This window comes from Gracilinanus agilis, chromosome 2 (genome assembly GCF_016433145.1).
Source record: "Gracilinanus agilis isolate LMUSP501 chromosome 2, AgileGrace, whole genome shotgun sequence".
NCBI classification, from domain to species: Eukaryota; Metazoa; Chordata; class Mammalia; order Didelphimorphia; family Didelphidae; genus Gracilinanus; species Gracilinanus agilis.
The window spans coordinates 106,697,347-106,710,885 of NC_058131.1; the positions used below are offsets into that span (position 1 = coordinate 106,697,347).

Below are 13,539 nucleotides of genomic sequence, written 5' to 3' on the forward strand. Positions count from 1 at the left end.
GACTCCAGATATTATCTGACCAGAGAAGAGCACATCAGGATTATCACTTTCCTAGTTCTGGACACTATGCATCTCTTAATACAGCCAAAGAATCACTGTTGATTCATACTGAATTTGCAGTTTACTGAACTCCCAGATTTTTTTCAAATGAATTATAAATCCAGCAGTGGATTTATATTCACCTAATAAATTAAAATTCACCTAATACTGCAAAAGCTGAGTTTCTGAAAACAAATATAAGGCGTTACATTTATCCCTACTAAATTTCATCTTACTGGATGGACAGTTATTCTTCAACTTCTCAGTGTCTTCTTTTATCCTGATTCTGTCACCCACTATATTAGCTTTCTCTTCCAAATTTGTGCTATTTGCAGATTTCATAAGCATGACATCTATGTCTTTATTCAAACGGATGATAAAAGTGTTAAACAGTACAAAGCCAGGAATAATTAATCATTATTTTGGGGGTCTGGTTATTCAACTAGTTCCAAGGCCACAAAATTCTATTTTGCTTTGTTCATATCTCTTCTTTTTCAAAGTTCTCTCACAAACCTGGTATGTGTTCACCTGTCTTTGGTAACTAAGCCATCAAGTGCAATTTGGTGCTCTCTTACAATTTCCCTATTTATTTGAAGTTTCAACTTTCTTTAAGCCATTTTTATTCTTTCCTTTCCAAGAGAAAGATTATACTCCTTAGCAGAGGAAACAACTTTAAAATAAGGTGTACATTTTTCTGTCTTCTATTTTTAGTTATTTTTGTCCAACTCAACCCAAGTAATGTTAATTTCCCTTCTGCAAAATATCCCCTTTCTCCTAATATAGTTGTTTGGCTTTTTTTTTTTTTTAAAACCCTTACCTTGGGTTTAATACTGTGTATTGGTTCTAAGGCAGAAGAGTGGTAAGGGCTAGGCAATGGGGATTAAGTGACTTGCCCAGGGTCACACAGCTAGGAAGTGTCTCAGGCTAGATTTGAAGCTAGGATCTCCCATCTTTAGGCCTGGCTCTCAATCCACTGAGTCACCCAGCTGCCCCCTTCCTAATATGGCTAAAAAAACCTCAAACCTTTATGTCCAACCATCATTTAAAAACATTAAACTATGAAAAGAATCACTTTTATATAGCTTGATTAAAAACTCATATCTTCAATTTCTTTGTGATAATATTAAATATAACATAAATAGTATAAAAATATTTTCCTCCTAGAAAATTATTTTTTATAGTTGCCCTTTATTTAAAAAAACAAAAAAGGTTCAATACCAAAAGAATAATGTCTCGATTTCAGCTATTTTGAACTTCAAGAATCAATAACTTACCAGTTCACGCCGTTTGTCATCATCTGTAGCTTCATCTGTTAACTGTGCAAAAACTTCAGACAAAAATTTCTCATCTTCCTGCATAATAAATAACAATTACTATAAAATATTAATAAAACATGATTTAGAAAATATAATAGGACTTTTAAAAGCAAAAGCTCTTTCATTAAACCTGAAAAATCTGAGAATGGATTTAAATTCCAGGGTACTTCAAAGATAACAAGTTTTCTGAGACATTTATTATTCAAGTGTAAAGTCATCAGAATTTAAGTTCTCCACATAACAGTACCATACTAAAGCAACAGACCCAAAATATTAGAAATATAACAATTATATGGATGGTTAGATAGGCACCAATGTCTCAAATCTGGTAATTCTGTAATTAAGATTCACAAAGTAAAAAGGTTTCTGAATGGCCAAGTAGAAGCCAAAAAGTACATGTACATTTCACTCAGAGAAGATTCTTTCAAGTTCTTAACCCAGAGATCCTTTTACCCTTAGTCTAAACACAGGTTTAACAAAATTGGTGATATTATTTCTCAGGCTGCAACAGATTACATAGCATGGAGAAGTACTACTTGGAGGTAGGCACACTGATAATAGCAAGAACTAACCTGGAGGTAAAACAGAAAAACTGTCAAAAATAAGACGTAAGATCTAAAATCCAATACTACTCTGGAGCCACTTAGCATAATAGCAAATAATACTGTAAACCTCTTGGAATTGTATAATTGATTCATAATAAGTTTGAGTTATTAGGAACAATTCGTATTCTACATGATAAAAGGAAAAGTATATAATTTGCAAATTTCCACAAAAAATGGCTTTAAAAGTTTTGGTATTTTTAGGGTTTGGGGCATCTTGAATATTAATGTAAATGACCACCTCATTCCTCAACTGTCAACTAACATAGGGAAATAAGGCATTAACGTATAATTTTTAGATTGCAATGCAGTTACAGGTTTACTTATATCCTGATGTTAGCAAAATCAAATTATACCATGACTTTTCAAAATAATAGGGATGTTCATCTCACACCCCAGCAACCCTCACTAAAATGGGAATTACATCACAGATAGTAACCATGCTCATGTGTGAGTGCTTGCAAACAAACACATAGAGCCATTATCAGAAACTAAACAATGTGAAAATGAACCATTAGTATATAGCATTTCTTATGAGACATTAGTTATACTAATTTATCTCAATTTCTCTTAGGGCATATTTTAATCATCTAGAAGAGTTTCATTAAGGTAGCTTTTGCTTACTACAAAGTAATTTTCTGTTTCTCTTTTGGGGGGGGAGGAGGGAAGAGAGCTGGGGAAGACAGTAAGATACAATTATCTATTTTTAGGAATAAGCCTTCTCAATTAAAAATGGGAATATGGGCTATTTTCCTGCTCTGGAAATTACATTGTAATTTCTATGGTAAATATATCTCCATATTGTGAAACTTTTTCTGCCAAGAGATTTTTCACTATGTTTTATAACAATTAATGGCACAAAAAGGTTTTGTCTTCTTAGTAAAAAAGACAATTCAGTAAAATCAGAATTCTCTGTTTTTCAACCAAGCTACTTAAGTGTATAAGCTATAATTGCAATTTACCAAACACTTTGAAAAATGTGTGCTGACTGGTTTTGCTGGATAATGCAAATTTTTGTCTGTCTGTCCGTCCGTCCGTCCGTCCGTCCGTCCGTCCGTCCATCCATCCATCCATCCATCCATATACACACATGCAAACACACACATATATATACAATTTTTCTCTCTAGAAACATCTTTGCATTAGGCAGGCAGAGTAAAAGCATATTCATGGAAGTTTCATGAGTATACTATGCCATGCATAAATTATAAACTAGTTAGTATTTGGCTCTAGCTTTGTACCCAACAAATAGTTTTCACATGGCAACTAAAGGTTTGATGGATCCAAAAGTGCTAAGATCTAAAAAAAAGATAATAGAAACTTATTTTTTATTTGATATGTGTATATATTGTGATTTTTAATTTGTGATGTATGTAATACTTGGATTCTTATGTGGGAAGAACAGAAAAAATTTCTCCTTGCACTAGTAGTGAACTTAAAACAACAGCATTTTAGCATCATGAAGTCTTGCCAAGTGAACTTAGAAATAACAATTAAAACGACAAGTTTTTATTTAAAGCATAAGGATTTTGTTTACCACTAAGATAATCACTTTCCAAACAAAAAGCAACAGATTTCAATCTCTCCTCACCCCCAATACCTACTGGTGAAAAGTAAGAGGAAAAATGAGCTGTAATCAATATAATGTACTGTATGTCTCAAAAGTCTTAGTACAGTTTTATGCTTTAATTACTATTAAATAATAATAAATAAATAATAACTAACAAAACTTAAAACTACACTAAGGCTCTTATTTATACCCCAAGTATAAATGAAAGCACTGAAATATAGACCTTTTTTTAGATTGGTATCACAGGCATCTTCAGAATTCCAGAACAGGAAAAAAGAAAACTTGTTTGAATAAAATGGAAATAATAAGTACTATGATAGTCATTCAACAATCAAAAAATATTTCTTAAGCATTTACCATGTGCCACACACTGTGCCAGATATGTGTTGTTTTCCATATGACAAAATAATTCTTTAGAAGGAGGAAAAAATGCTTTTTCTAGTAGGTTCAACAGATTTGCCTTAAAAACTCTTACTCTTTCTATCCAGTCCCTCTGGAAGGAAATATAATCACAACTTCCTGGAAAATACAATCATAATGAGGGCAGGGACAATTTCATTTTTATCTTTGTATCTAGAGCACCTATGGTGAAGCCTGTCTTATTAAATGTTAATTTCCTGCTCTGGAAAGGATAAGATCTTGTAATGTTTATGGGAAACCTCTACATCTTGTGAACTTTTATTTTCTTAATTGGAATAGAATTACATGCCTAGAGCTATGTAGAGCCAACTGTTACACAATCTGTCCCACTATGGCCTCATAGGCACCATGCTCAGAGTTAACCAGCTTATACAAATTATAATTTATGATGATTATTACATTTATATTATTGAACTTTACTTAAGGACTTTCTACTTTGGCAAGCCATACCAGAGTTTGGACAGGTCTTGTCTTTGAAAACCCAGGATAACCTCCATAATTTGATGAGATACAAAAATAGGGCCATTAACTGACTATATTTCTTGCCTGAGGACCAACCTAGTTTGGTTGTTAAAAAGCTCATTACCTGGTTGGTCACAGGAGAATGTATTTATTTAGCCATAGTAACTCCAGAGGAACATTTATCAAGTTAAAGAAGTCTTATGATCTACCGGAGGGGAGAAGTATCCACATCAATGAAATATGTTCTAAAATGTTGATAGCAAACCTTGACATGTGGCCACAATACAGAGAAGTATGGAGCCACATGCTGAGGATGAAACATTTGCTGTAGTGTAGTGTAGATACTCTGTGCATTATAGATGACAATCCTACCTATATTAATTTACCTATTTTGGTTTATTAAATACAGCTATATATTACAATTATACATTTTTGTTATTTAACCTATAAATAACATGAAATTATGGTATTTTTTTCTCGAAGTGATACACCATCCGAGTTATGCTCGTTTTTTGGGCAAATTTTGACACACCAAGCTCAAAAGGTTGCCCACAACTGTTCTAAAATAACTGGTTTTACACTTAGATAGAATTTGCTAATAATAACTAAGTAATTTAATTAAAATTTTTTAGTTATAACAGAACTCTGTGCAAGGTGTTAAGCTAACAGATTTCCTCTCTCTCTTTTTTTTTTTTTGAATAACCCTTACCTTTAGCCTTAGAATCAATACTAGGTATTGGTTCCAAGGCAGAAGAGTGGTAAGGGTTAGGCAATGGGAGTTAAGTGACTTGCCCAGGATCACACAGCTAGGAAGTGTCTGAGGCCAGATTTGAACCTTGGATCTCCCATCTCTAGGCCTGGTTCTCAATCCATTGAGCGAGCTACCCAGCTGCCCCTTCAGATTTCCTTTTTACCTATATTAACATTGCTTAGCAACATTAAGTAGTACTAGAAAGAATAAGGTTACCATTTGCAGTTTTAAACACCATTTTAAGAATTCAAGTATGTACCTAGGAAATAATAACTTTAAAAAATTACATAATTAAGCAGATAATCATGATTTAAAAATTTCATCAAACCTACAAAGATTTTCTTTGAAGTAATCATGATCAAGAGTACTGATTTTTTAAAGTTGTATTTCAGTTATATAACAATCTTTTGATTAAAAAAAGACAAAACATCTTATTTTCAAATATTCAAAATATTCACCGATCAAGATACGAAGTTATTAATTGGGAAAGATTATTCTAAAAACACCTAAGGCAGTATTTGTGATTTGCTATATTCCTTTTAGGCATACTCAAATAACAATTTAGAAAAACTTCTAAATTACTAAAAGGCTACCTGAAAACCAGAAAGTATTAGACATGTTGGCTTCTCTGTCATTTCTTAGTCTAGCCTCACTCGACTTCCACTTTTCTGCAACTAAAAATGCAACTGGAGTCCTGCCAGCTGATAAGACAGCAGGTAAACTGTTTTTAGCATAAGGATATCCCAAAGCAGGACCAGTGGGCGGTAAGAGTGACCCTATGAGTAGGTTTCCTATTTAGAGTTACCAAAGCTTTTGGAGTTTTGTTTTTTTTTTTAAATAAAACCCTTACCTTCCAACTTAGAATCAATACTGTATATTGGTTCCAAGGCAGAAGGGGGTTAAGTGACTTGCCCAGGGCCACAAAGCTAGAAAGTGTCTAAGGCCAGATTTGAATCTCTAGGCCTGGCTCTCAATTCACTGAGCCACCCAGCTGCCCCTACTTTTGGAGTTTTAAGGCAATGTGTAATGAGATAACCTGGCAGGGCGGGTCATAGTCAGCAGTATGCTAATAAATGATCCACAACTGGCTCTCCCCACAAAAAATTACCACAAACTTTTAAGTTTAATCTGCATTAACATTTTCTCTATCACATTCTTAAGACTAGACAATCAACAAAAACAATAAACCATGCACTAGTTTGTAGTACTTGCTAACTTCTGAGTAAGTGCTCACATTGAAAATTTAAGAATTGGCTATCATGAGCCAATATGAGCTAGTGCCAATATATCACTGACCATGGTAGAAGATTAAATAAGCAAAATGGAATAAGGAATAATTGGTTGGAGAAGTCACAACGATGGCCTCACAAAACAGTATATTAGTCATATAACAGATATTTTGATAAATATTTTCTTTCTCTTAAGAAAACAAAAATAAATTATCAAATTAAAATGAATTGAATCATTCCTACTTTTGCATTAATATTCAACAACAAACTTTATGTGAATATTATTTAACCCCCCTCAAATATGAAAATCAAATCAACTTCTTGTCATCTACAACCTGATTTTTAATAAGTAACATTCCCACTTGCTATTTGTCTATTATCGCATTTCTAGAGATTACTGAATTACTTAGATACTTCTAGGTCATTCCTTATTATTATGGAATATTTTATATTAGAATCTAAAATTTTAGATGGTTACATCAAAGTACACAAATGTGTTATGATTTTAAAACAGCAGCCAAAACTGCTGAGAACTGATCATATCACATGTGACAAGAAACAAATTATATAGTTGTAACAGAGCTCATAATAAAGTTATAAAACAGTAAATGTCTCAAAATCTTCTCATGCTCACTTACCTGCAACATGCTGACAATCTCAACTTTGTTGAAGAAAATAAATGAAGTAAGAGTAGAAAGAAAATTCTCTTCAAAAACTGATGGCGTTGGCAAAATGATGTCCTGAATGTATTGTACCCTGTAAGTCTGATGGATCTTTTGCCTAAGTTCAGAGTCTGTTATTGGTATAACTTCTTTAAATTTTGCCGTTTTGGTCAAGAATTCTCTATGCCTTTTTGGCTGAGCCAAAGCAGGATCATATTCAAGGCATCCCACGACATCCATAATACACTCATCAGAAAACATCACCTCAAACAGAGTTGCTTTATTTAGGAATAATATTCCTCTAATAATCTCATACAAATGGTGTAAGCCTTCAGTGTTCTCCAGGTTCTCACAAACTTGGAAAAGTTGCAGTAGTTTTTTAATGTAACCTTCATTTTCCAAGGCTAGTGCTAACTTTTCTCTACGGATAGGTGAGGAGAGAACTGAGGTAACTAAGTCAGCAATCTCTTCAAGTTTGTTGAGTTCACATGTGGGCAGGTCAATTAAATGACTTGTTTCAGGCATTTCTTCAAATCGTTCTTCTTCTGACTCATCAATGAGATCCTGGGTAACTTCCACTGAAGGGTCCTTACCTTGAACCTAACAATAAAAATAAGCACAATTGGTTATTTCCTATTACAAGAATAACATTTTGGGAAATAAATTCTAGCAATCGTATCTAAATTAAGAATATCGTATCTAAATTAATACATCAAGATCATTTCAAAAAGCTAAGGCTTAATATGGTCTACTAATAAAAGCCTTTGAGAATATAGGGTCAGCTCCATGCTCATGGAGTGGGGGGGCATTTAAATTTATGATGATAAAATTATAAAAATAAAAACAAAACTATATCTAATTCTTTTATAATATCTGTAATTATGAAAAATTAAGCTATTCTAACAAAAAATTAAATAGAAGCTGTCCCAGGGGCATCCCCCTAGAATGTGATAACACCTTTTCTGGATCTAAAAACATTAGATATGTTTCTTGAAGGAGTCAGTATATACCCTTTCTATTTTAACAGGAAGATTTATGTTTGGCTCAAACTTAAAAAAAGAACAATGAAAAACAATATGAATCAATATCCAAAATTTCTTGTAAAATCTTCCAAAAGGTTCTAAAAGTAGAATTTTTACCTAACTTCATTTTACTTACTTTAAGAAAGTATGTTTGTTATGCAATGGTCCTCAAAGGACAATATAAAAAGTCTAAAGACTTTCTTAAAAATACATAGGCCTAAGTACATTTTACTGGTCTAGTGAACCCAAGTAAAATTCCAAATGATGAGAGAAAAAGTCTTTAATGAAGAACTTCACCTCAAAAAATTATCTGGCAAGAGGTATTTAATATTCTTAGCACAAAGGCCCCAATATCTAATACTGAGTTAAAATTTTACCCTAACATTACAATGGATAGCTTTGTTTTACACAACACCTTTCAGCTTAGGTAGGAAGTTAATAGTAAGAGTACTATTTTGTTGTTACACAGAATTCCAGAAAAGAAACAGAGCCAGACAACTACAATAAAAGTACTAGAGTACAAGTTGAATCTAGTATAACTCTTCTGTTCTGCACCAAACAGCAATCTCTAACTCCCTTCTTATTATTTACTGCAAAACATATCCCAACTATCCATCAGAAAAATGTCATTATGGATACACCCTGGGCCAAAACACAGATAGTATGACTTGGGAATTAATTCTTATGTTGTTTCCAAAAGGCCAAAGAGATTGACTTGACAAATAATCGCATAGGCTAAAAAAGCAATATCTGAAACCAGGTACTTTATTATTGTTTTTTTTTCTTTCTTTAAAACCCTCACCTTCTAAGACAGAAGACCAGCAAAGACTAGGCAATCAGAGTTCAGTGATGTGCCCAAGGTTCATACAGCCAGGAAGTGTCTAAGGCCAAATTTGAACCCAAGAACTCCCAACTCCAGGCTTGATACTCTATCCACTGTGCTACCTTGTTGTTCTAGTACTGCATTATTTGTAACAAAGTCAAATTGAAATAGATCCCTGCAGCCCCATATATTGATTTAGAAAACCAAAGATTAGCATTATTTTATATTGTATAAGAATGGATAAAAATCCATTTTTAAAAACATTTCCCAATTATTCTTTTTAACCTTCCTTTACATCATAGAATCAATACTGTGTATTGGTTCTAAGGCAGAAGAGTGGTAAGGACTGGGCAATGGGGGTTAAGTGACTTGCCCAGGGGTCACACAGCTAAGAAGTATCTGAGGTCATATTTAAATCCAGGACCCCTTGTCTCCAGGCCCCCTGAAATGTTCTATCCCAATGCACAATATTATTCCTAATCTGATGAATACAATGAGTAGGATACAATACAATGAAATTTCTAAAGAGTCACCTTAAAAACAGACTGATGGATGGGCATTTCCTTTTCTTTGGCCCCTCTTTAAAAAGTTTGCCCATCACTGGTTTAGGATGAAAGAAAATGAATTCTATTTTGGATGTGCTAAGTGTGAGATGGCTATGAGACATTTGAGAAATCCAAAAGGCAGTTGGTAAGGTAGAAATGTGATTAAGGAGACAGATTAAGACTAGATACAGAGATCTCAGAATTATCTGCATGGATAATAACTGGACTCATAGACCCTTCTGGTAATTTGGTGAAGCCTATGAACCCTTAAAGTGTTAGAATAGTGTTGGGGCACTTAAGTAGGGTCTTAATAAGTGCCTATTGAACTGATTTCTAATGTCTGTTTTCTACATTGATTCTTGAAAATTTGACACTAAATTTCAGTTAGAGAATTAGTGGAAATAAAGATATAGCTTCCCCCCCTGAAGTCTATCCATAGATCCCTTAAAGGATTTATAGGCTATAGGTTAAGAATACTTTGTAGAGAAGGAAAAGAGAAAATTTAGGATTAGAAGCATGGGAACATTGTATATATGGTGAAGTTTCCTAGTATGACAGTGGGAGTTAAGAGTTCTGGCTAGCATTAAAAATTTGCTATTATGTCACATAGTTGATACAAAAACTTTTAAATTTCTGCTAATAGAGGAATAAGAATAATCAATCTCAAATGTAGAATCCAATGAAATCAAAGTTCATTCTTTTCGATATCTATTCTCCTTAACATTATTTTCACGCAAGAGGCATGTACTCTTTCATAGTAACTAGGTTCTATCTAAGTGCTGTAATATAGAAAATGCCTTGTGGTTTACAACAAAGCATTTCCCTCAATAACCGTGAGGGAAATTATGTGTAGATTATAAAAATATCTTTTCAATTTTCAAGAATAAAATTTTCAGCAAAAAAATTATAACTGCTTTATTTACATAATGTTTTATTGTTTAAAAGCATTTTAAATATATATAAAATCCCATACGCTCTTCAGGACAACTCTTTTGTAATTTTTTTAATTTTATAGTTGAAGAAATGAAGGCCTAGAGGTTAAGTAACTTGTCCAAGTTCACATTTACTAAATGAAACAGCCAGGTGTGACATTAAATGAAATGCAGTACAATATAAGAACTAAATTGAACATTATATGCCTTGATAAGATTGGCACCCGAAATTTAAAAGTGAAGTTTCTTTCATTCTTTTGGCCTGAATACATATTCTGTTTAACTAATAAAGCGATGGATATTTAGAAAACTCAATGAGTAATTCTGATGGCTGAAAGCCATGTTTATAATACTTTTTTTTTTTTGGTCAAGTGAGGCCTTCTCTAGTGCAGGAAGAGGAGGGAAGGGCTAAGAAATCCCCGGTAATTTTAAGGTGACCAACAAAAATTTTTAACTAAAAAAAATGGAGTGTGTAATAATTTAAGAAGAAATTAAGAATACTTTTAAGAGGAAGAAAGTTGTACTAAGTTATTTGTCCTAGGTCAGAAATCCAGTATATATCATAGGTAAGAATTGAATCCAACTCTTCAAAACTTTGGTCAGACCTTTTATCCAATACTCTGCACATCTGTTATAATAAGTATTCTAAACATACCATACCATTTTACTGATGACTCAAGGTCTTCATTATCAACAGTAATTACTGTACTAAAAGGCAAAGATCTCAAGTCCAACTGAGGTACGTAAAAATGTTTGTGACTACATAACATTCCCCTGGAATGCTTTGCTTTAAATTTCTTTTAATCTACCATTTGTATTTTGTCTTCTCTATCCTCACTTCTTATTTCCCCTTAAAGTCAGTGGGTCCCTTTCCTCTTCTGATTTGATATAAGCTTGTAAAATAGACAGATAATCATGTTTGTTACAAATATAAAGGTGGAAAAAGCTTGAGTATTTAATGGTCTACTTTGGCAAAGTTCATTAACTTAATCACATATGTCTTGATCCTTCTCAGAATCATTCTGCTTTTCATGGTTTTTGGTTATGTAGTTGAGGGTGCCAGATAGCTATGCTATTGTGAACTCTCACCCAATGGTTTTCATAGATATTATAATAACTATTAAGATCAAAGCAGCTCATAATATTTATTTCAAATATTTATGATGCAATTAGACATGTAATTATTTTAGACCAAAGGTATTCTCTGCTTAACTGAAGTTCACTTAATTGAATTAATTCTCAAACAATCCATAAATAATGACTCAAAAATAGCAGCTTATAATGCTATTTAGATTCTCATTTAGTTCTCCTAATGGTCCTATTAAATAGATAATGCAATTATTATCATCATCCTCATTTTAGATTTGAGGAAATAATTTCATAGTGTGACTTCCCTAAAGTCACAAAGGGAATCCCATAGCAAAAGGGAGACTCAAATCAATTCCCCTTTGTCTAGTGCTCTTAAGACTACAGCAAGCTTCCTTTGCTCAAACATTACAGTTTCTGTTTATATAGCACTTTAAAAGTATAAGGCACTCACAATCTCATCTCATCAGACCATAACAATCCTGTGGGGCAGTATTGTTAAAAGTGTCATTCCGTACATCATATGAAAGGCAATGTTAAATAGCAGACAGAAAGCCCACTTTGAAATTAGGGAGGAAGAACTGGGTTCAAATTCCCCTGGTGACACATGTAAGCTCTGCAATCCTAGGTAATTCACTGAACTTTTCAGAGTCCTGGGGAAACACTATAATTTGCAAGAATGTGCTGGCCTGCACTCACTGAGGGAAGTTTCCTTATTTGGGAATTCCCTATACCAACGAAATAATAGGTCCAGTACTATCTTTATCTCCATCACACTGATGAAACAATTGAGGCAAAGAGGTTAAACAGTATTCCAAAATCTATATGAATAGCTAATAAGTGGCAGAACCCTGATTCCAACCTATCTTCTTATGAGACTAATATTTTCCGTTACATTATACTATAACTATTCTCCAAACTTAAAGAATTGGAATGATCAGATGATAAATCAATACATAATAGTGATCAATAAATTGTCAGATTCTTTTATACTATTTCAATTTGTGTCTAGTCCAAATGCAACAGCTTGATTATTGTCACAGGATCACTACATAAGGCAAGATAAGGATGAATAATTCTGAATTTAAAATGGAAGTCAACAGATAAATAGGATCTAACAAATTTACTTTAAAGAAAACATGACACAAATCTAGTATCTCCCTTACTAAAAGAGATATGTGTATTATGAAAAGGTAAAAAAAAGACATAAGTAGAAACTGGTATATAGTGAAAGTGTTGATAAAACTAAGGCCTATAAAAAGTAAAGTTAGAAAAGTTCTAAGATCATCAAAAGTGAGGCTTGACCCCAATTGTAATAGTTTATATATCACTGGCTATTATCAGATTAATTGCTAACCCCAAAAGAAAACTATAAAGCCTTTGATCAAAGAAGCAGGTAGAGACAGGATCAAGATAATAAACTAAGTCCAACTAACAGATTTTTTGAGATCTATTGGAAAGTCAAGCCATATTTTTTCAAGGTAGGCACTACTGCCAAAGCTCTACATATAATACTTTGTCTTAGTCTCTTAAAAGCTAAGTGGAATAGTTGGAATCATAAGAAAAATTAGGGCCCCTTCCACTGTCACAGTCTACACAGAAAAGGCAATTTAAGTTTTTTTTTTTTTAAACCCTTGTACTTTGGTGTATTGTCTCATAGGTGGAAGATTGGTAAGGGTGGGCAATGGGGATCAAGTGACTTGCCCAGGGTCACACAGCTGGGAAGTGGCTGAGGCCGGGTTTGAACCTAGGACCTCCTGTCTCTAGGCCTGACTCTCACTCCACTGAGCTACCCAGCTGCCCCTCTAAGTTTTAAAATTAAAGAGATTTAGGGTTTATTTATATGGTATATGGAACTACAATGTTTCCTACATGACAGTGGAATTCTCTATTGTGGTTCTTTATTATGTATTTTTGTAATGCTCTTGTAATAGAACATTGTTAAAAAACCTAAGAAAAGCACTATTTAAAGGTTTTGATAAGAGCAACTAGGTGGCTCAGTGGGCAGAGAGAGACAGGCCTAGAGACAGGAGATCCTAGTTTCAAATTTGGCCTCAGACACTTCTTAGCGGTGATCCAG

General features: G+C 33.4%; 1 protein-coding gene across 4 annotated transcripts in view; it reads right to left on the reverse strand.

Annotated features, from left to right (window-relative positions):
* Window positions 1–13,539, reverse strand: part of PPP4R3B (protein phosphatase 4 regulatory subunit 3B) — an 85,069-nt gene that overhangs the window by 44,254 nt on the left and 27,276 nt on the right. For all 4 annotated transcript variants that reach the window (XM_044663350.1, XM_044663351.1, XM_044663349.1 and 1 more), the window contains exons 4-5: window positions 7,028–7,651; window positions 1,314–1,391 (exon numbers count right to left, since the gene is read on the reverse strand). In XM_044663350.1, coding sequence (XP_044519285.1) covers window positions 1,314–1,391; window positions 7,028–7,651 — 702 coding nt within the window. The remainder of the gene's footprint in view (window positions 1–1,313; window positions 1,392–7,027; window positions 7,652–13,539) is intronic.